At 50.5% G+C, this 24,516-nt stretch overlaps 1 protein-coding gene across 2 annotated transcripts in view; it reads left to right on the forward strand.

Moving 5' to 3' along the window:
* The window catches only part of CDH4 (cadherin 4), a 667,678-nt gene that overhangs the window by 481,509 nt on the left and 161,653 nt on the right, over nt 1–24,516 (forward strand). For both annotated transcript variants that reach the window (XM_035299088.3, XM_035299089.3), the window contains one exon: nt 21,664–21,843. In XM_035299088.3, coding sequence (XP_035154979.1) covers nt 21,664–21,843 — 180 coding nt within the window. The remainder of the gene's footprint in view (nt 1–21,663; nt 21,844–24,516) is intronic.

The following is a 24,516-nucleotide window of genomic DNA, read 5'->3' on the forward strand; positions in this document are numbered from 1 at the left end:
AGTCATGCCCAGATGGAAATGTTTAGCCTTAAATGCATATATTACAAGATAAAGAAGGCAGAAAATTGGCTGGGCGTGGTGGCTCACACCTATAATCCCAGCACTTCGGGAGACCAAGGCAGGTGGATCACCTGAGGTCAAGAGTTTGAGCCTAGCTTGGCCAACATGACGAAATCCTGTCTCTACTAAAAATGTAAAAATTAACTGGGCGTGGTGGTGGGCCCCTGTAATCCCAGCTACTTGGGAGGCCGAGAGAATCACTTGAACCCAGGGGCAGAGGTTGCAGTGAGCCGAGATTACGCCACTGCACTCCAGCCTGAGCAACAGAGGGAGACCCTATCTCAAAAAAAGAAAAGGCATAAAATCAACAATCCGGGCATTGATCTCAAGAAATTATAAAAATAACAGAAAACAAGACCCAAAGTCTAAAGAAGGAAATTGTTAGGAGGAAATCTCAATGAAACAGAAAGCAAAAGACACAGCAGTTGGTCCTTTAAACTACTGAGCTGATCAGACTGAGTAAAAGGAAAAAATAGAAACTGCAGCTCATCCATATCAGGGATGAAAAAATGGCATCACAACTAAGCTTGTGGATGTCAGAAAGATCATATGAGGATATTACATACAATTTATATCAATACACTTAAAAAATACATAGAAAGGATAATAGTGTAGAAATATACGCCTTACCCAACTAACATAAGAAAAAAGTCTGAACCATTTCATTGTTACAAACAAAATTAAAACTAAAATCCTTATCACAAAAAAATGTCCACACCTGCTGGCTCCACTAGTAAGTTCTACCCAAGCTGTCCAGAGAAATTAAAACAAACCTTCACAAACCTGTGCAAAGATTATAGCAAGAGGAATTGCTCCCCCAAAGTTTTGTCTTCCCAAATCCTGGTAGCGACGGTGCCTAATGGCTGGCATGAACTCTGTCCACAACTCACAAGAACTTTGCCCAAAATGGGCGAGGATCATATCTAAAACCTGACTTAGGTTGTATCCAAAACTACGAAGAACCATGTCCAAAAACATCGAGAACTTTGAAAGGACATGAGAGAATAGATCATTATAGGCAAGATCGTTATATTGCTCATCAATAGCTGCAAAAACACCAACCAAAACATTAACAACCTTGAATCCAGTCATGTTTACAGAGGATGGTAAGTCATGGTCAAACTGGATTTGTTCCAAGAAGGTAGAATTGATTTAATCAATATGACTTAATATATGATAAAGAATAAAAATCATATGATCAGATGAGTAGCAATAGTCAAAATTTAACCTCCATTCAGAACAAAAAGAAAAAACATTTAGCAAATTAGGAAGAGAAATTATTTTCCTAATTTGCTAATTAACAAAAGAGTTTTGTTAATGTCATAAAGGGCATCTACCAAAAACCTGCAGCAAATAGTCAATTTACTATCGACCTACTCAGTGCCTTCCCTTAAGAGCAGAAATGTGGCAAGGAAGCTGTTACATCACACACTGGAGGTAAGGTCAACGCAGTAAGGCAAGGAAAAGAAACTAGAATAAATAAAACTGACAGTATTTGTACCTTATACGATTATAAATGTTAGAAAATGTAATCTGTCCTAAGTTACTGGGATTCATGAGTAAGGCTAGCAGGGGTGCTGGACATAACAGTCATACTTCTGAGTACCAGGAATAAATATGAGAAAATAAAATCTGAACCAGATCCCAATTACAATAGCATTAAAAAGGGCAGGTGGATCATGAGGTCAAGAGATTGAGACCATCCTGGTCAACAAGGTGAAGCCCCATCTCTACTAAAAAATACAAAAATTAGCTGGGCATGGTGGTGTGCACCTGTAATCCCAGCTACTCGGGAGGCTGAGGCCAGAGAATCGCTTGAACCCAGAAGGCCGAGGTTGCGGCGAGCCGAGATCGCGGCATTGCACTCCAGCCTGGGTAACAACAGCAAAACTGTCTCAAAAAAAAAAAAATACAACTGGGAATAAATCTAACAAAAATGAACAAGACGTTTTACGTATTGTTGAGAAAAATTAAGTCCTATAAAAATGGAGGGATGTCCAAGCTTATAACTTGGAAGGCTTATGTCAGAATATTAATTCTACCCAAAGTTGCCACAGTGTCAACCTCAAGGAAAATTCCAGCAGATTTTTTGTTTGCTTGTTTAGAAGAGTTAAGAGCTGATTCAAAATTTTTAAATAGAAATGGAAAGGGCCAAGGTAACTTAGAACAAGAAAAAAATGGGAGGACACACCCATCAAGACATGTCATTGGGCTGTCCTGGGTGCTACTGGGCAGTAAGCCACACTCCTGGCCTCCGCGCACTCAATGCCAGGGGAAGCCCCATAACCTCCATACACAACCACAGCTCTTTCCAGCCATTGCCAGATGTTTTCAGGGGGACAAAGTTGCCCCCTTTTGAGAACCACTGAACTATAGCCATTAAAATGGTGTGGTTTTGGAGTAAAGATGATCAGATAGACAAATGGGACAAAAACAGTGAGCCCAGGAAAAAATATGTAATGTTTTTAAAGATAGCTTCATGGATGTATGACTTTCATACTACAAAATCCACCCAGTTCATCTGTATAACCTGATGAGCTTTGTCAAATGCCCAGAGTGCGGACGCTTAACTTTTTATAAGAGCAGTGCTGTACAGTAGGTGCCAGCATGCTGTAGCCCACAGGTCTTTTATGGCCAGCAAGCTAAGAACGGTTTTCACATTTTTAAATGATTCCATTTTAAAGGGGTATGTAACTACTTACACAATGTCCTCAGTTTTCCCCCTTGCCCTGTGAGGTGCCTAAAATATTTACTATCTGGCCATTTGGGGGAAAGTTTGCCCATTTCTACTGAAACAATAGAGGAAAGACTATCTTTTCCATAAATGGTGCTGGGCCAATGGAGCACCCTTAAGAAAAAAAGTGAAATGACCCCCGCCCCACACCACAACCAAAATCCATTTCAAGTGGACTGAAAATCCAAACATGAGAGAGAAAGCAATGCAGCTGGGAGTGACATGAGCCAGGTGTGGAAAGCTTTCCCACACATGAACATGAAGCGTGAAACATGGGAACTCTATTAAAAATAAGAACTTCTGCTAGGGGTGGTAGCTCACGCATGTGATCCCAACACTTTGGGAGGCCAAGGTGGGCGGATCACCCAAGGCCAGGAGCTCGAGACCAGCTTGGCCAACCTGGTAGAACCCTGTCTCTACTAAAAACACAGAAATTAGCCAGGCGTGGTGGCAGGTGCCTGTAGTCCCAGCTACCCGGGAGGCAGAGGCAGGAGAATTGTAACTAAGCCGAGATTGTGCCACTGCACTCCAGCCTGGGCAACACTGGCTCAAAAAAAAACATGAAAAGAAAAGAAAAGGACTTCCCATCTTCAAAGCATATATTTTAGAAATGAGACAATATGGCAGAGCCTGGGAAGGGACATTTGCAGTACTGGGTTACAGACCAAGGACTCACACCCAGAAGATGTAGAGAATCTCAGATCACTACCTAGAGACAGACAAGACGGCTGATCACCAGAGAACAGTGCATGGTGGTGGATAAACATAAGACAGAGGCCAGCGCAGTGGCTGGTGCCTGTAATCCCAGCATTTTGGGAGGTTGAGGCAGGAGGATCACTTGAGGTCAAGAGCTCAAGACCAGCCTGGACAACATGGTGAAACCCCATCTCTCCTAAAATACAAAAATTAGCCAGGCGTGGTGGCAGGCACCTGTAGTCCCGACTACTCAGGAGGCTAAGGTATTAGAATCGCTTGAACCAGGGAAGCAGACGTTCCAGTGAGCTGAGATCATGGCACTGCACTCCAGCCTGAGTGACAGAGCAAGACTCTGTCTCAAATAAATAGATAGATAGATAGATAGATAGATAGATAGATAGATAGATAGATAGATAGATAGAAAGATGGGCTTAACCTGAGCAGGGCAATCAGAATGGTGAAAATTGGAAATACTTGTACTACCAAGTATTGGTGGGAACATGGAACAAGTGGAATTTTCATATACTGTTTTTCACTTGTTTTTGAGACAGGAGCTCACTCTATTGCCCAAGCTGGAGTGCAGTGGCACCATCTTAGCTTACTGCAGCCTCAAACTCCTGGGCACAAACAATCCTCCTACCTCAGTCTCTCAGTAGCCACAGGCATCATCACACTTGGTTGTTTGTTTGTTTGTGTGTTTTTTAACTTTTTATAGAGACAGGGTCTCGCCACATTGCCCAGGCTGGTCTCAAACTCCTGGGCTCAAGCAGTCCTCCCATCTCAGCTTCCCAAAGGGTTGGGATTACAGGCATAAGCCAACATGCCCAGCCTTTTCATATACTCTTGATGGGAGCATACAGGGGTATAAACACTTTAGACAGCAACTCAGAATTATTATTAAGGTCAAATATACATATGCCTCACTTTTGGTGTATGCTCCATAGCAGTATAGGCAGGTAATACCAAGAACTCTGTACAGGACATTGAGAGAAGCCTTACACATAATCACCAAAAGCTGGAAACAACGCACATGCCTTCACCATTGGAATAGGTCAATATGTGTCGGTGAGCTCCCACAGTGGAATATTATACAGCAGTAAAGGTGAACAAACTGCAGCTAGAAGCAACAAAGCCAGTGAATCTCACAAACACGTGACCAAGGAAGGAGAGCAGGCAGGTGCCAGGCAGGTGCCAGGCAGCAGGAACGTGCGCCAGCTGAGTGATCGCATTCCCATGAGGTCCAAACTCAGGTGGCACTGAGGTGTAGAGTTACAGTTGGTCAAGGGTTCCCGTCAGGGTCAGCGGGAAGCCATGCTGGGGGGCACAAGAGGGTGGGAGGGAGACTTGTGATGAGACAGGTGTTCCTTCTGCCATCCTTTATTTAGCTGGTGTTCTGTATGCTGTTGTGCTTCTAGTCTATCACTCACAATTTAATTCTTTAATACACAAATGCATGCAGAGGGCTGCCTGACTGTTTGGAGAAGGTGGGCGTTCTGATGGGGAACATGGTGAGCAAGAGTTCTGCTGGCAGAAGGTTCTGGAGAAACAAATGGCCTCCTTCAAAGCATTTGTTTACAAAGCGCTAGGAGTCCAAGGGCAGTGTTTATCGAGAGGAGCCTGGAAGCCAATTCTGCCAGGGCAGGCGCACGGGGACCCCTAATTTCCTGGTTCTGTAAATTTCATTTCTCTTATGTCGAAGTTTCTTCAAGTGCAGCCTCCTCCATCCATTATTTTAGTTGGTGCTGTGGACTTAGGTGAAACTGATAGCTTTACAGTTAGATGAACCATAAAAATTTGGCAACTTTTCTCCTTCTTTTGTCCACCTGTCTTAGCAACTATTTGAAAGCAGCCCTTCTGTGGGCAGTGCAGGCAGTGCTAGAATCTGGAAGAACTGTTTTTTGGTTCAGCCTTGCAAGAAAGCTGATAGCAATTCAATTAGGAAATGCAAATTAGGTCACTTCTTTCCCACCGGAGTGCTGAGTCACCCCTGAGGAATCAGAGCCGAGTTCCGGCCTCACAGGAAATACTGGAGATCAAGTTCTCACCCAGTTGTCATCTGACAAGGCACTGCAGCAATGGAAAGTGGCAATAGGACCTGTGGGTATCATTTGCAAAAAAGAAACTGTTGTAAACCATTGCTTATGAAACTAATATCGGGTCTTCAAGCACATGTCAGCGTTTATGAGGATCAGCTCAGCCGAGCAATGTCCCACGGTCAGGTGGGCCCAGGCTCTGGCCTGTGGACTTTTCTGGATGTTTCTGTCCCCCAGATCCTATGGGCTGAACCGTGTCCCCAGAAATTCAGGTGTTGAAGTCCTCAGCACATGACTTCACTTGGAAACGGGGGTTTTGCCGATGTAGTTAGTGAAGAAGAGGTGGTTGGGGTGGGTCCTGATCCGACAGGACTGTGTCCTTACGGAAGGGGAAATGTGGATGCAGACGCCCCACAGAGACGCCTGTGAGGAGGAGGCAGAGAGCTAGAGGACGCCTTGGAAAGCCAAGGATCAGGGAAGTGTGCGGCAGCCGCCAGGACCCAGAAGAGACTTAGGAGCAGGCCCTCCGCACAGCCTCCCAGGACCCAGTGTGGCTGACATCTTGATTTTGGACTTCTGGCCCCCAGAGTTGTAAGGGAATAAATCTCCATCTCAGCGGGCTGGCTTGTGGGCCAGTGCCTTCTAGCTGATGTGGAGACTCAGGTGGCAGAGTACAGACAGACCCCATGGCACCCCCAAAGGCAGGGAGGTAGATCCCCAGCCAGGAGTCCTGCCCAGGGCTCCAGAACCCCTGAGTCTTCTTGGTGCACACAGCACATACACAATGCACACCACACACACATACCACACACACACACACACACACACCACATATGTGTGCCCCACACACACTACACATACAGGCCCTGCACACACACACCCCACACACAGTGCACATCACACACACACCACCTCATTACATCACATGCATAGTGCATGCCACACACACACACATATGCCCTGTACACACCACACACACACCATATACACAGTGCATGCCGCACACACCCCACATACCACACACAGTGCATGCCACACATGCCCAACACATCATATATACCATACACAGTGCATTTCATACCACACACGTGAATTGCATGCATATACCACACACACTGCGCATGCTACATAACACACACACCACATATACACAATATACGTACACACATACACACATGGCACACACCACACATACATACACCATACATATACATATACATGGCGCACACTACACACCACACATGCACAACATATGTAGACACATACACCACATACCACACACACCACACATACATACACCATACATATGCACATACATGGCACACACTACACACCACACATACATACACCATGCGTGCACAAATACACACTGCACACACCACACATACACACCATACATATACACATACACACACAGCCCACACTACACACCACATACACCGCATATATAGCATTCACAAAGGCTGAAGCAGGGGCCAGGCACACGTCCACTGGCTCAGGGAGACCAGGAGAGCCTAGGCCAGGTGAACTCTCTTCCACACAGGCCTGTCCCCCACTACTCACATGGTCCATCTCCCCATCCCCCCATCCCCCTGGCCCATCACCCCATCCCCTGGTCCCTCCCTCATCCCCTGGTTCCTCCCCCCATCTCCTAGAGAGGCCTGGGGGTAAGTCACTTCTTGCCCTTCAGCCTAAGAGTGGAGGCCTTGTAAGTGAGGCTGGCACTGCGGAAACATCCACAGACTGCCTCCTCCACGAGTTCCCCAGGGCCGGCTGGCCCGCGTCTGAACCTGGACGCCTGAGCTTTTGAGGGCTTTCACTAAAGGGTGTCACGGGACATCAGGGCAGTGAGGGGACAGTCCCCCAGGGCTCTCCACATCAGCTGTTTCTGCAGAAGGCATGTCTGCCTTGGGAAGGCAACCAGAAGGTCCTGAGGTGTGGCTCCAAGTTTGAGGCTCACGTCTCTGTAACAAAGCGGCTCATTATTCTTCTCCAAAAGATGGCCCTCAATGGGGCTGAAAAACAGCAACAGTACTGTTGGCAAACTCGTAGGCAGCCTTTCCATAGTCCTGGCTTTGTTTTGAAGATGACGTGCTATTTTAATAAGTGTGAATAACCTCCGCGCTCCTGCAAGTTTAGACACTGTCACACAGAGGTCTGGCTGCTCAGGCGCAGATTCAGTGGCCCCTGGGTCGGGCAGAGCGTGTGTTGGTGTCTCCACGCATGTTTCTCCGCATCAGAACACAGAGCCTCCCAAAACCCCTCCGGGGGCTGGAGTTTTGAGGGTGGTGGGCTGTCAGTATTAGGTTTCGTGGGTGTCCAGTGTACCCCAAAGGAACTGCAGCTTGTAACTCTTCAAGGGGGTGAAGGATGGGAGTGACTACTGGCACTGGTCTCGCTTCTTCCAGAGCTGAAAAGTTCAAACTTAGCTGGTGTTTTCAGGCTGTAAACGGCCTTGAACGATATCTGGGCCAGCCCTTCACCTATACGTGGAGGGGTGCCCAGGGCCCCAGGGGCAGTCAGCTGCAGGGACAACCCCAAACTCCCCAGGACCAGGCAGGGAAGCCCCCTAGGGAGCAAAATATGGTGAGTTATTGGTTATTTTCCCCAGGCCAGTTCTGGTGGAAGAAGGGCAAACCTCAGTGCAGATGCTACCAGGGGCACTGTCCCAGGAAGATCTAAAGGGGATAAACCCATGGTGACCCTAAAGGTGGCTTGGTGAAGATTCTTGCCACTGTGTGGAGGGAGGGGGATAAAAGCTGGCAGTGCAGGCAGAGAGGCTCTTGTCACGTGAGCCGTGGAGGGAGGAGCAGGTGGTACACACTCTGTTTCATCTTCTCCCCCAGGAGCATGGCCACAGGACTGGACCTGAGTGGTGGCAATGCCTCTGGGGACCTTGGAGTCCCATGGGCCAGGAAGATCTGGAGGTCACGGCCTTTGTTCACTCCAAGAGTGATGCTGGGTATTCGTGTGTCCTGGTGCTGCTGTGTGGCAGCTCTAAGACTTGGGGACATGACTGAGGGCACTGCTACACGGTTCCTGCCCTCACCGAGCTTACCTCCTCTCGGGGCAGGAGGCCAGGTATTTATGCGGCAGCCGCGTTCTGGCATATGCTGTGCAAATGCATTCAGCATCAGCCGAGGGGTACCCAGCCCCAGGACAGGTGGACAGAGCATGAAGGAGCTGTTTCATCCAGGGGTGTAGGATGCTGACATCCGAGTTGAGACATGATGTATGGGGATAAGCCAGCAGGGAAAAAATTCTCATGGGAAAAACATTCCAGACAGAGGGAACAGCAGTTGCAAAGACCCAAGCCAGGCCAGCCCTGGTCACAATGTGGTTGCTCAGTGCACCACTGTGGGATGTGTGCTCCGCCACCGGCCCTAGACCCTGCCCGTGTGTGGTGCAGTGGATGGTGCTGTACATTCTGCATGCTTGACTCATTTGCCGTCTGTCCTGATGCAATCAGGGGCTCAAGGGCTTTCCCACAAGGAGTTAGGGGCAGAGGGACACTGAGAGTGAGCCCTGGGGCAAATCTCCCCCTGCCAGCCTCCCAGCCAAAGACATCTCTCATCCACCTGCAAAGTCAGGACCATGATGTCCATGAAGTGTCCTGAGGGCATGACCTCAGGACTGCAAGTGGCACCGAGGCCCATATACAATGATGGTCCCCCTGAGCTATGGCCACCACCCCAGCTCCATGTCTCTCTGGGCCAGTCAGTCCAAGCCTTGGCCTCCTGACAGGGGACGAGCCCACCTGCCCACCTTTCCTGCACGCCTGTGTGGGCTGGGAGCTGGGAGAGCACACAGGCGCGGTGTAGGGGCAGGCACATGGGCCCTGCAGTGTCTCAGCTGCTAGCACAATCAAGTTCTACTTGGGCCATTAGCTCTTGACTAGAGCTGCTGTGTGTGTGCACGTGTGTGTGCATTGGTGTACACGTGTGTGAGTGCACATGTACATGGGTATGCACGGGTATGAGTGCATGTATATGCACATGTGTGATTTGCATATGGGATAAGGTATGTGTGCACACATGTGCATGTTTGTGCATCTGTGCGCACACACACGTATATGTGCACACCCTGGGGAGCCTGTTCAGAGCCCGCCAAGCAGAGGTATGAGGGCCCAGAGCTGCTCTCCTGCAGGTGATCAAAATGAAACTGAAGGCAGACTTCTCAGACCAACATTTGTGTTTCCTTCCAAGGCTATAGCTCTCATTTAATATTTGGTTAAAAATAAAATCATCTGTGGTTCTGGGGAAGGATTTTGTGACAACAACGGCAAAGGGGTCATGGACACACTTTTGTAGCTGACAGAAAGATTCCCAGCAAGAGCAGGTGCCTAGGAGCCAGAAATGCGCGCGCCTGGGCATGTGATGTGGCCGGAGCCCTTCCCTCGGGCGCTTGGCACCACGTGGTAGACGAAAGATCCATGAAGCCAGAGGTCCCGGGGGCTCTGCAGAGGGCATGTCACTGAGGGTCTGGGCACCAGGGCTCTGGTTGAAGCCTTCACCGTGGTCTTCACCAAAGCCTTCCCAAATCTCATACACTGATGGCACAGACCATCTTTCTCACTGATTGACACCACGTGAACGATTTCATTCAGTTCCACCCTAACGACTCTGGAAAGAAGTAATACATTTCCCCTTAACTTGCTAATTTAATTCAATTTTTTTTTTACTATGAATTTATTTTTCTGTAAACTGGAGGGTAATCTTGTTTAAGGTATTTCTAACTAAACACAATTTTCCTGATTCTCTAGAGTAAGTTGTTCTCAACCAGGGTGCTTGGCGAGACCTGAGGCGCCTGTGATTGTCACTGCAGTGGGGGTTGCCCCCAGCATGGAGGGGGTGGAGGCCGGGCATGCGGCTCAGCACCCTGCGGTGCCCAGGATGCCCCAAAACACAGTAGGATTCAGCCCAAAGTGTCAGGAATGCCGAGGATGGGAAACCTGGTCTGAAGCCCAAGGACCGAGGTCACAAGCTTGGTGGCTTGTCCAGGTCTCTTTGTACCAGAACATTCTGGAACTTTCTTTCTTCTTCTAGATGACAGTGCTTCTCAACACCCTTAAAGAGGCTGCCATTGGAACACAGATGCCACGTGCTCTCTTGTCAGCCACAATTCCTCATCTTTCTGTGTTTTCGCTTTTGGTGGGAGGCAGGCTAAAGGGTGGGCAGCTTTGAAATCTTCACCCAGAGAAACATGGTGTTTGTGATGCTAATTAGGAACAAGGTGAAACCCCTCCACAGGGTGATGGTAATTGTGACAAGTTGCCTAAAGAACCTAGTCTAAACTGTCTCCCCCAGGATGGCCCAGGCCCTCAGAGGTCACAGCGCAGGCACCGGCTTTGCACACAGGTGCAGGGTGGCAGGGAGAGGGGTCCCAGGACCACAGCATGCTGGGCGATCCTCCATCCTCTGTGTCCTGGAGAGGAGGAAGGTGAGGGCTGAGAGCCCAGGCTCCAGGGCATGGCCCGAGTTCCAGCCGGCCTCCAGAGAACAGCAGCATGACACTGGGCAAGTAGTGGACCCTCCCAGGTAAAAATGAAGGCGCTGGCTCCCCGCCCCTCCTCCATCCTGGGCGCAAAGAGCCGAGACCTCGCTGCGCCTCCCGCTAAGGCTTTCCTTCCAAACAGACACAGCGCAGAAATAACCGCCCAACTGTGTTCAGGAAACCTTTCTTTGCATCATTTCTGTGGGAATTTTCAAAATGATCTCCCCTTCTTATGAGAGATGAGAAGTAAGAAATTCCATGGTGCTCGTGGGGCAGGGAGAGCATGTTCAGCCCCCACTGGTGTCATTGAGGTAACCAAAAAATCCCCTAAGTGCCTTTCTGGAACCAAACTCATGCAAATGCCAACATAGAATGGCTCACATGTTCTGTGTGTGAGAGAGTGTAGGTATCGTTCTGTTGAGTGCCTTTCCGGAACCAAACTCGTGCAAATGCCGACTTAGAATGGCTCACATGTTCTGTGTGTGAGAGAGTGTAGGTATCGTTCTGTGGTTTTAGTTTGTGTTTGTTAAACACCATTTTATTCCGTCCATTCTTAGCTACCATGGAAACCAGCTAGAAGGCTGCAGACAGTATCCTAGTTAAATATTTTAAATATACACGTTTTCGGGGAAGCAAAATGGACCCTTTCTCACAGGTACACTGAAAAGGAAACAGGAGGCAGAGGAATGAACTCTGTGTAGATTTTAGTGCACCCCCTTTTTAAAAGAAATCTAATTATCCTCAGTAAATATCCATACTGGGTTTGACATTTGGCCAGGAGCCCACATTGTTTCCTTTTGAAGCATGTTTAACCCAAAGCTCTCAGGAAGCAGTAAGAACAGGAAGACTGCAAATCAGACCGTCTGAGAAGAGCCATAAATAGCATTGATATTTGGAGAAGAAATCGTATTCTCCTCCCTGTTCCAACACAGCAATGCACGTTCATAATGCGGACATGGCCGGTCCTTCCCGAGATGTTCATTTCAACGACAGACTCCTGTGCCATCGATGGTCGTGGAGCACTAGACTCTAAGACGTGGTATGTGTGTGGCTGGGATCAGCCATGTATTTACCCAAACATTAGAGTGTTCAGTAAAACAAGAGCCGGAAATGCACTGAGATGATGCCTGGGTCTGTGGTCACTGTCACATGAGAAGCTGCCAGCACCCAGGAGCCTGAGGCCAGACCAAGTCAAAGGCCAGTGGCTTTGGGGACAGAGGTGCTGGGTGGCTGGGACAGCAGCGCACAGAGGGGTGAGCACTGATCCTGTTAGTGGATAACATGCAGAAGACTCTGTGGCCTCAGCAGCGCTCCGGGACCTACACAGGGTTTCAGAGCTCCCAGAACCTTCCATCCTGAGAGTGCTATTCTCCCTGCATTCCCAGACGGGCACTTTCCCTCTCACAGGAAGCTCCATGCATGGAGCATCCTCACACACCATGCCACTCAGCCATGCCGACAGCTCTGCACAGCAGGGCTATGTTAGAGGGCTGGGGGCAGGGAAGAGCTGCAACGCTTTGCCTGTGCAGCCAGTCCAGCCTCAAGGCCGCCCCAGGGCCCAGCTGGCTCTGCTGTGGGGATAGGACAGAAGGCAGGAGCTCCCCTGCACTGTTTCCCTCAGCCATCCAGTCCACAGGTGGTGGACTTCCCAAGTCAGAGTGAGAGCATTTCATAGGCACTCACTAGTGGAACCCCCGAGATCTGGTCTGTGCCCATCACCATTCTACACCATCATAAGGCATGTTGGAAACAAAATCTACAAATTAGATGCGTCTTATGCCTGACGTGACCAGACAGCGGGACTGGCCAGCATCCCCATTGTGAAGAAAGCTCTGCTCTCTGAGCTCAATTCTCCAGTGATGATGAAAACCCACCATTCACCCAGATTTCTACTTCTGGAGACATTTGTCACCTCTATTTTTATCTTCACAGAAGAGGAGACTCTGTTTTCTGTTTTCCCACCACATGACTCACAGGGGTGTGGGGAGGGGAGCCAGCAGGATCTCCAGCTCAGGGCTGTTGCAAATATCCTTTTCTTCCTTGGTGGAATAGCTTCCGCTGCACTCTGTCCAGCCTGGAAGACCAGGAGAGGCAGCAAACTCAGGGAAGTGAAGAAGCACAGTCCCCTCTGTGTCCCCTCCCCATTGTTTGACAATGGGTCTAGTTTATGTGCTTATGGATATCAGACCCCCAAGCTCTGTGGCTACAGAAGCTTGTCTCTCAGGATTATGGGTTCACAGGGCTGTGCTGCCCATCAGAGAAATCCACTGGCGTGAGAACCTCCCCAAAGAGCCACTTTCTTGGGTAGTGGGACCCAGCGGTTACACCTTTCCCGGAGGGGGGCAGATGTAACCCATCAAGCTGACACAGAGCACCTTGACCATGGCAACAACTGGTACAGTGACCGAGGTCATGTCCCACCAGAAACTGATTTGGAAATGTTCCCATAAATCTCTTTCATTGAATCAGATGGATTTGTGCCCATGCCATTTTCTCAACATCATGGGGAACATCAGATGCTAAGGAAGTGTCCAGCAGGGTCAGTGCAGGACCTGCCCACTGGGCGGGATGGCAAGTGAGGGATGCCACCACTGCCATCCGTGACCTGACGCCAAGGGTCAGGGCTCCCAGCCTTCCTTAGACACGTACTACGGATCTGGTGTTAGGAATTTGAAGTAATTTCCATGTTCATGCCGTCTCTCAAGGGTAATGACATCGACTAGGAATAGGGATACTCGCTCTTCCTCACTGAACCTGGTGGGAGCATCAGGCCCCCACAAGAATAATCTGTGCTCGGGGGACCCAGGCCCTGCTCCCTGTTCCATCTGCCACACTGGGGTTTTGATCACGCCCATCCCATCTCGGCCCATCTATCCAAGAGGACTTCTCTGGTGTCTGTGCCTCTGGGAGGCATTTTCACATGATGGCCACAGCACTGCAGAGCGAGTGCTCAGTTCAGGATGTCCAGGCGGCTTGTCCGTCCTGCAGAGAGCCTCATGCGATGCATTCAGAAGGTCTGGAGTAGGACCCACCATCTGCATTTCTACCACAAGGAAATGTTAAAAAATTGCTCACCATCCACCTGCGAGCCAGCTCACCTGCCCCCATCAGACCGAGATTGTGGGGAAAGACCCCCCTTCTTCCACAAAAGGTGCTCCGAGATTTTCTGAATGAAGCAAGGTCTTGGTGGCCAGCCTCCCCCATGTGGCTTTGCCTGAGTGTGTTAGCATCTGTCCCTTCACTTAAAAGCCAGGGTTTTTCCTTGGCTCTTCCTAATTCCAGGCTCCTAACAAATGGGTGGATTTGAGAATAAAAAAAAATATGACAACTGATAGCTTTTTGCATGTAGGTTGAGGGTACATATTATTGTATTCTTTCCTGGACACTTTCTTTTTCAAAAAACAGGAAAAGGGGACACTGTAAAGCCTGCCCCAGGGTTGTTTTGCATTCTTCGTGTATCACTTGCGAGCAATGAGGGAGGGAAATGACCCGCTTTTTGCCAGCCTTGAGTTGTCCCTGGGGACCTCACCTCACAGTCACAACCAGTTACAGCCTCATCATACAGAGAGCAATTCTCTTACAAGGAGAGCAAGACCCGGGCACGGAGCAGGGCTGCCCAGAGCTTAAGAAAATTAAACCATGTGGCCCTGAGAAACCGGCAGGGCAGAATCCAGCCCTTGGGAGGACTCAGGCCACTGCAGCATGCAGGTGTGGGCGTGGGGGCTACAGTGTGGTTTTCTCAACATGCACCTGGCCCACGAACCCGGGACCATGGACTTCCAGTGGAACAGAAGCTGTCTGTCTGCATGGCTTCCTTTTGTCCTCTTAAGTTCATTTACCTCCCATCACTTCCCCTGACTCATGTGTTCTTGAGGGTGAGGGATTTGTCACTGGATCCCTGGGAGGAGAGAAGATGCCTGCACTCGAGATTGGTGCAGGAAGCCTGCACAGAGAGACCCGGGGCCAGAGGAGAGTTCATCCATAAAGACCACGAGACCACCCAGACGCCTCAAGCCATAGGCAGAGTGGGACACACCTCCGCACAGGGCCGCCAGGCAGCCCGCTGGAGCCCAGACTGTCTTTCATCCTTAAAAAGCCAAGTCCACTTAGCGTGGGACCCTGTCGCGCATCCGCCCCACTCAGTGGCAGTTTCGTGGCACCTTCCTCCCCAGACGTGAAGTGAAGCTTCCACTCCCCAAGGTGCCCCAGCCTTTGGCTTCCAACATCACTCCTGCCCCCAATACTGCCCACACCCCAGGCGCCCAGGTAGTCCCAGTGCCAGCCTCTCCTATCGGCAGGGAGCCGAGGCCCAGGGAGAGTGGAGCCTCATGCAGGTCCCGGGTCCCAGCCCTAGGACCCGTCCCTGGGGCCTCCTGCCACTGCTGCCTCCGTAAATTGCCGTTTTAGAGCAGGATCAGCAGAATTCATCCATGGGAAGCACAGTTGATTAGGGCTCTGGGGGGAGAGGCAGTCTGAAATGAGATGCTTTGTAAATAAAGGCTGATTAAGAAGCAGGCAGCTTTAGAGTCGTCTGCACCTTGGACACACATCCCTGCGGGCCTCAGGCTCCCACACTCTTCATCTGTCCCTGGGAGAAATGGCCCTGTCCCCACTCAGCACTGGGCAGGTGGGCTCTGACCTTGGAACCTAGTGCCCTGGACAAGCTCCTCTGCCACCATGCCTGGCTGCTCAGGGCTTGAAGGGGTCCCAAGAGTGCGCCTCCCACAGCCTCATGTAAGCAAGAGTCAGGAGTGGTGGCACTGTTTACCAGGCATCTGGGGCACACTGCTCTGGGCTCTGACGATGCCCCAGACTGCAGACTCTCTCTACCCCTGAGCTCTGTGTGACCTGTGGACTGCCATCCCCAGTCAGCCAATGGCTGCACATGCCACTGAGGCCAGAGGCTCGCCCTGGGGTCCATCCCAGGAAAGGCAACAGAAGCCACCAAGCCACAGGGTGCAGGGCTCACAGATGCCATCTGCAAACAGACAGGCTGGGCTCTCAGCTCAGCTGCAGCAGAGCAGCCATTGGGGGTAAGGAGAGTGGGGAAGAGGAGAAAGAGGAGGTCCGTGTCTCCAGGTTGCTGTCCAGCCCAAGGAGGCTGAATGTAAACAGACTCTGAGGAGCCTGAACTGGCAGGGACCAGCCTGTTCATGGTGCATTTCAGGAACAGCAAGACTGGGGCTAAGAGTCAGGAAGGGGCAGGTAGGGACTTATTCCAGTGGCCTGGAGGCCAGGCCCAAAGTCCCAGGTCCCTGTTGGGGTGAGGGGACAGCCAGGGCTCCCACTCTGCCTATCTGGAACCCTCATCCAGAGAGGAGAGCCCACCCCTTCCCGCAGCCCTGGCAAAGTCCCCTGCTGGGGTCACCTGTCCTCCCTGGAGCAGTCACCTGGCCGGGGTGGGGGGTGGGATGCTGGGCTCTGATTGGCCCACTGGACCCTCAGGCCCACCCCCGCACCTCTGGTATTGGGTCCTGGGAGGAAAGTATGGGTGGGGCAGAGCGCTGGCAGATGCTGGGTGCCCCCACCCTCCTGTCCTTCCAGGCCCCAAATAATGGTGGTAACTGCCTGGTTTCCAAGGAATCCACACTGTCCTGTGGCACTGTCCATGCCCCCTTTCGGGCCCATCCTGCCTGGCAAACTCCTATTCACCCTTCAGTGCCCTGACTGAGGTATAATACCCACCATGGGCATTTCTGCCCCTAACTCCCCAGTGAACTGATTGTGTGCGACTTTGTGCCAGTATGAACCTCCTGCTTGATTCTGACTCCGTGCTAATCGTGGGCCCCGTGGGAGGTGGTAGGATGGGCCCATCAGGATGGTGGGCCACAGGTCAGACAGTGTGGGCTCCAGTCCTGGCCTTCCAAGCTTGAGCGGGACTTCACCCCTTAAGCTTGATGTCCTCTGTGGGCTGCCCTGAGGACTAATGAGATGGTGCCTGGGAAGCCATGTGGGCGGGGCCAGAGCCCATGCAGGACTCAGGAGGCAACCCCATGGTCAGGGCTGCACCCCAGCCCCCACATGAGCATGCAGGGGCCAGGTTGAGGGCCATTTGCTTTGTCGTCTCCTGGGGCTTAAGGGTGGGGTGGGTTAGTGTGTGTGGATGTGGTGGTCTCAGTCTGTCCGCTGAGTTTGCTCCACATAAAGTGAGTGGCTATCAGGGCAGAGAGAGGGGTGGAAGCAGGGCCTGGGGGCAGTGGAGGTGGATGTCCAGTCCCCAGCACCCGGTAGGTTAGCCGAGCCCCTGCAGGGTGGAGACTAGAATGGGTGCTTTGGGGCACTCCTGCCCAGTGCCCTGTAAGCAGGGCTTTGAAGGAGCCCAGAGGGACTAAGGCAGGGCAGAGTCAAACACATGAGGAAGAGGAGTGGGTATGGGACACTGCAGCCCAGGGCACCTGGCCTCACATGGACAATCAGGCCAGTTTCCAGGCCAGGAAACACTAATGGGAGATGAAAGTGGGACCCCGGTCCAGATCCCATCCTGCCAGGGAGGGCTCCGTGAAACATCCTCAGGAGCCATCCTGCAGGCTGCTGGCAGCTCCGGGAAGCTGCCCCCTCATACATCTGCCCACGCATCCATGAGTGGATGGAAGTGGAGGTGGCAGCTTCCTTGGTGCTCCTGATCCTGCAGATCTGCAGGCATGAGCTTGACTGGACCCAAAGATCAGCTCAGCCACCAGGACCCTCCTGGACCCTACCAGTTACAGGCCTTCTAGCTTGCGCTAAACTGTCAGGATGCAGGGAGTGGGTGTGGCCAAGTTATGGTGCTGCTGGACTGTTGGTTTTGAGAAAGTTGTGATGTGCTCTATACACAAACACAGAGATACACAGACACACACAAGCATATGCATAGCTGTGCATGTGTAGAATGCATAAACACACATGTATTCATACATATGCCTATGTGCATGTATGTACATGTATTCACACACCCACACATCTGCACATACTTGGTGTGTGTGCATTAATACGTATCTCTACATGCACGTGCATACATGCATGCATACATGTGTGCATAGCGCCTGTCTACACGTGTGCATGCATACTATCTAGTTTCTCTAAATGGTGGAGTAGAGGTCACCTTCAAGCCATTCCCCAATGCTCAGTCTTCACTCACTCAGAAATACGGAAGAAAGTCATGCACCAGGGAAAATCAGCAGGTGTCGTCTGTTAGAAAATATTTTTAAGAGCAACTGGAAGCATTATTTTTAATGAGTATAATGATGCATTCGTGTTTATGTGATGTATTCTGAATGGGCCCAAGATGACTGCATGCTCAAAAGAACACTCTTGTTTCACCAGGGTAAGCGCTAATTGTGGTTGATGTTTTTTTCCAGGGAAGCAGTGCATCTTCCAGGCAGAAGCCCGTGCAGGTCTGGCATTTTCACCAGATTTTGTTATTACATTTGTCTCACAGCTTTAAAATAGTAGCAAATATGTGCAATTTATTTAAACAACACTAGGGAAATTAACGCCATGCAAGCTCATCCTAAGCAAATGAAGATGAAGGTTTTTTTAAAAAAACGGCCACACAGAAACCCTTTAAAACTCAGAGTCTGAGATTCAGAGGGCCTTGGTGAGCCACTGCTGGTTCTGAAGCACCACCAGCTGGGGCATACCAGCCAGGCTCTGCCTCAGTCTCCCGTTGGGAGATGTGGGAGAGCTGCAGACGGCCAGAGGGCCCCTCCTAGAGGCGGTGCCAGAGGCTCCCCTCTCCCTCATCTGGGAGAGATTGGTCCAGGTGGCCTGCCCTCATGCAGACCTGCTCAAAAACAAAAGTAATGCTTCCACCGCCCATCTCCAGAGGTGGATCCCTGATCACCTGTGGGCCGGGAGACCCCCAATCCCCAGCCACAGTACATCTCAGGCGTGGTTGGCGGCCACACCCCAGAGTTAAGTCCTGGGTAAGACCTAGGAACCTGCATTCCTAAGGAGCTCTCCAGGGTGCTGAGCTGCTGGTCCTGGGACCAGCCTGAGAGCTCAACCCTGTTTCTCCCAGTCTGGGATTTATGGAACAGATCCCTGGTACAGGAAACATCTCTCAGACCCCCTTTTCCCCTGGTTCCCCACCTCTTCCATGGGACAACTGCCCAGCTGGGACCACCATGTCCAGCAAAGGGGGTTCACAGGCAGAGACCACAGAAAGGAGGGGTGGCACTTTCGGGTGCTCCAGCCTTGGGGTCAGACTCCTGGCATCCAAATCCTACCTCTGTTGAATGGGCTGTGTGCGCTTCAGGGCTGCCTTGGCCTCTGCGAGGTAGTAAGGCAGGGATGGATGACGGTGCTCCCCGCTGAACTGGTGAGAGGAAGGATTCAGAGGGAGACTGCATGGAACAGCATTTGGCCTGAGCCTGGAACCTGAGTGCATGCCACAGCTCTTATCATCATTCCTGTTGCTATGTTGGTGTTATTTCTAGCTGCTTTCAGCAGTGAGATTGACCTGGTCTTTCTCATCAGAGATGAGAGCTGATTCACCTAAATTGTTGTATCTCCAAGGTAAAGACCAGGCTCCCAGGAAGGTGCTGTCTGTCTGGGGTCAGGTCTTGTAGAACAGGTGGGATGTCTTCGGTGGGAGGGCCTGATGCAGAGTCCTGCTGTCATCCTCATTGGACTTTCAGTACCTATGAGGCACTGGCTGCTGTCTGAGCAAGGAAACCAGTGTGTGCATTTTCTTCCATTTCTTATTTCTTTTTTCTTTTTCTTTCTTTCTCGCTCTCTCTTTTTTTTTTTTTTTTTTTTTTTTGAGATGAAGTTTTACTCTTTTTGCCCCAGCTGGAGTGCAATGGCATGATCTCGGCTCACTGCAACTTCTGCCTCCTGGGTTCAAGTGATTCTCCTGTGTCAGCCTCCCAAGCAGCTGGGATACAGGCGCACACTATCATGCCTGGCTAATTTTATATTTTTAGTAGAGATGGGGTTTCATCATATCGGCCAGGCTGGTCTCAAACTCCTGACCTTGGGTGATCCAGCTGCCTTGGCTTCCCTAAGTGCTGAGATTATAGACATGAGCCACCGCGCCTGGCCTCTTTTTCTATCCTTTAAAAAAATGCAGTAGGTGTGGTGGCTCACTCCTGTAATCCCAGCAATGTAGGAGGCCAAGTGGGGTTGATCACCCCAGGTCGGGAGTTTGAGACCAGCCTGGCCAACATGACAAAACTCCATCCCTACTAAAAATGCAAAAATTAGCCAGATGTGGTGGCGGGCTCCTGTAATCCCAGCTACTCAGGAGGCTGAAGCAGGAGAACCACTTGAACCCGGGAGGCGAAGGTTGCAGTGAGCAGAGATCGCACCACTAAGTGCTAGAGCAAGACTCAAGACTCTATCCAGCCTGAATGACAGAGCAAGACTCTATCTCAAAAACAAAAAAGGAAAACACAGTTCATGCTGTACATTTGCTTTTGTGCTATTTCTCCACTTACTAATATTTTGTGGCCATTTTTTCATGTCAGCCTTAAATGAGTAAACTTTTAATGACTATAATATTCCAAGACAGGAACACAGCCTTTAGAGTTCACTGTCAGACATTCAGATTTGTGCTCTAGTGTTTTTACTTATATAAGAACATTTGTAATAAACATCTGTCTACAAGGACTTTGGTCCACCTGGAGCTACCTGGGGATAGATTTCCAGCTGTGGAGTTATTGGGTCAAAAGGGACCATCCTTTTTGAGGTTCTTCCTAGTCACTGGCAACTGGGAGGCAGAGAGCTGTGCTGAGTGACCGTGGGGCTGCAACAGCAGGAGCCGCATCAGCGTCGGCCCTCACGGCCTTGAGTCTCATGCCAAGCATGGACGCACATTTTCTCATTGTCATCTGATGTCATTCCCAGAGCAGCCCCTAAATTCAGGGCCATTGCAACATCTCCCTGCTGTAAGAGAAGAGCCCAGGATTCTGTGAGAGGAAGGCACACATCCCATGAGCTTTGCACAAACACACAGGCGTGGGTCTGTCTAACGCCAGGTCCCACACCCTCAGCCATCACCCTCCACTCCCTGCCTCACAGCACACTCCCAGCGTTGCAGATTCCCTTTGCTCAGTCTTGTCAACTTGGCAGGTAAAAAAGGATGTGTTACTTTGATATGCATTATTTGATTACTGGGAGACGTGGGCATTTTTCATAAGTTTATTGATCATTTACATTTGTTTTGCTGTGAATTATCTATTTATGTCCTTTCTTGTTAGGAAACAAGATTCCATTTTATTTTCTTACTGATTTGTAAGAGTGCTTTATATAGTGACTATTAACCTCCCATCAAATTGTTATAAATCATGTTTTCCAAATGTGTCAATTGCCTCCTGGGTATGTTTTCATAAATGAGAGTTTTCCAGTAAAACGTATTAGCCTTTTCTTTTGTGATCTCTTGTGTAGTTTTGTGGGGGCTTATGAAGCCCTATCCACGCTTTTGGTGACATTGTCACCTCTGTTTTCTCCTTTCTTTAGGGTTTCTTTTTCCCCGTTTACTTTTGTAACCACTTCCATCGTATCCATGGGGATCTCACTTGATTTTTTTCCCCTAACACTTAGCTCCCATCCCAGCATTATCCCGCTCTTCCCTCTCAGTCCCCAGATCATCTTAGCACATCCTGTTTTCCTCTGTGCAAACCTAACCAGGCTTCATTGCCTCTTCTCTTACCTTTCCAAATAAAGGCACAGAAGGGGAAGAAGATCATGGCTCTGGACCCGTCTCCACCTCCGAAGGACACGTTGTTGCCATGGCCCCAGCACCAGAACTCCAACGGACTGAGGCGGCGAAAACGGGACTGGGTCATCCCGCCCATCAATGTGCCCGAGAACTCACGAGGACCCTTCCCACAGCAGCTCGTGAGGGTGAGTTTGGATCCCCTGCCGTTGGTGCAGGGGTCTCGGCGTGGGGGTCTCGACATGGGGGCCAGGCCCTTCTTTTGACATCACAAAGCCGGGGTGGGCTCTGGTTTGGTGTCTAAGAGGGCTGCAATTTCACCCGTTTGGTAATGAGATAAGCATTACACAGGCGGGAATTCTGGCGAAAAAGCTGCGTCCTCCAAGGCGGATGGGTCTTTGTGAATTGCAGGTGATTTCTGTCTTGGTTACTTTCGAATGGCTGCTCTGGAAGCAGCGAGCAGGGGTGTGGATCATGGCCTTTGACCTCTGACCCCTTTCTTTGGTCTGATTGCTCATATTTATTTCCATGTGTGACTAAGATCGTGGATGATGGGATGGTGGCGTGTCTGCCACAATGATCATTGCGCTGAGGCCAAAGTGGGCTGCGCCGTGGGTCATCCGTGAGTTTGTGGTGTCCCTGAGCGCTCAAGGCCACCCTAGACTACTTTTACCGCAGAAAGAATTTATTTTACAAATTTGTGTTTCTGTAATCAAGGCCATCAACCAGTAATTTCTGCTTCCCTTTGAAGAAAATTGCAGCCCAATCTGAGCAATAATTTGATAAAAGGATGGCGAGAAATCCATTAAATAATTCCCACCCACTGTAGAAAAGCCTCACCCCACTCTTTGGAAATGAGGGTCCCCAGAGTACGCAGAGGGGACATTCTCATTCTTCATGCTGATTAGCCTGGTTTGTTTCTCATTCCTTTCAACACCGAAGGCTGGGATGTGCATTTGGAATGCATAGATGGGCAGAGGAAAGCAGCCACCAGGCAGGGTCCCCCCAGTCTTTGTCTCCCTAACCTCAGCCACCAGGGCACCCTGCCAGGGAGCAGCCAAAATGGCCAGTTGTTTAGAGCAGAAACTCTGATGTGAGTGAATGCAGTGTGTGGCACACCCAGCCGAGGTGACTTGGTTGCAAATACATCACCTGCCTTCTCTGCCCAGAGCCGGCCCTCCCACCTCAGCGCTTCAGCCTCTGCTGCATCCTCCCCATCAAGGGCTCAGCTTTCCTGGGCTGCCCACACTCCTTGAGGGGCCAGTCCAGGTTGGAGATTTTGCTTGCTGTAAAATGCAGTTCAGGGCTTGAGGGAAGCCACCAAGGGTTGGAACCCCATACTTAGGGGAGCTTCCCAGGCCCACATCTCCTGATGCCCAAAGCCCAGTCACATGGCCATGTCTAATTGCAAGGGGCACTGGCAACAAGTCCACTTCCTGAAGGAGCAGGAAATATGTCTGGTGAATGGCTGGTCTCTGCCAAAGCAGTTTCTAAAGATGAGATCAGCCTGTGTCATTTCCTCCCTGATGACCCCACTGTCCCAAGGAGCCCGCCCGCACCACCACCAGAGCCCTCAGCGAGCAGTTCACATGTAATTCACCAACAGGGTCTGCCCTGCTCTAGTTCGCCATAGTGCTTGGTGTTATGCAGCTGAATTATCATGATTTATTTACCGGCTTACTACTCTAAGAGGAGGCTTCCTGAAGGCAAGGATCTTTCCTGTATCCCTCGTGTTGTAAACAGCCCTTGGCTCACAGTGGGCACTAGATTTGTTGAGTGAATGAGTGATAGACGTGATCTCAGTGGTGACTGTTGTGCTGGGCGCCCATCAGCTCACCCTGGAAAATGGCGCAACTGCTGGAATTTAGCAGAAACGTTAGCATTGGCTGTCCTGGCTCTCAGAGTCCTCCAGGTATCGATGTGGCTCACACAAGGGCATCCCCTGCAGCTTCCATCTGACAGAAGAGGGGAGAGCATCCAGACTGAGCTTGATGCCAAGGGAGGACAGACCTTAGTGAATGGAAAATGGAATTTCCATTATGGCTTCCATGGATTTGTTTTCCAAATGGACTCCAAGTCATTACATAAGACTCTGTGCATGCACACACACACACACACAAGCACACACACACACACACACACACACAGGCATGCACACACACACGCATGCACACACAGGCACACACGCATGCACGCACACACAGGCACACACATGCATGCACACATACATGCCCGTGCACACACAAGCATGCACACACACCCGCATGCATGCACATACACACGCGCACACACGCATGCACACACGCATGTACACACAGGCACACACGCACACACACGCATGCCCGTGCGCACACAGGCACACATACACACACATGCCTGCACCACCCTGCTTCACACACACATACTCCTACACAGTCACATTTTTGTTTGCCACCTCCCTTTCTCCACCCTCCCCTGTGTCTTCCATTAACTTCTTATCTAGCACAGGCAGTGGTTTTGGAGGTGCTTTCCTGTCCCTGTTTCCATATATAGGAAGCTGATGAGCTTCCTGGCAGCGTTGGAGGGGAGGCGGCTCCTGGAAGAGACGTGGTGAATGCAGCCTGATGTCGGGGGTGGCAGGCTGAGCACAGAGCGCTTTGAGGTTCAGCTGGGATCAGCTGCAATTCTGTGCTCATTAAGGCATTTCATTCTGATAAAACATGTTAAATGAAAAACGAGCAGGAGAGGAGGAGGCAGAATATTCTTCCCCCAAAACATCTGTTAATTATAGGCTTTTTCCTTGGAAGGAATATCACGTCTCTTCCTGAGCACTAGTGGCACCATGCAGGGGGAAATAGGGAACATACTTGTAGAGAGGAAAG

This window comes from Callithrix jacchus, chromosome 5, assembly GCF_049354715.1.
Source record: "Callithrix jacchus isolate 240 chromosome 5, calJac240_pri, whole genome shotgun sequence".
NCBI lineage: Eukaryota > Metazoa > Chordata > Mammalia > Primates > Cebidae > Callithrix > Callithrix jacchus.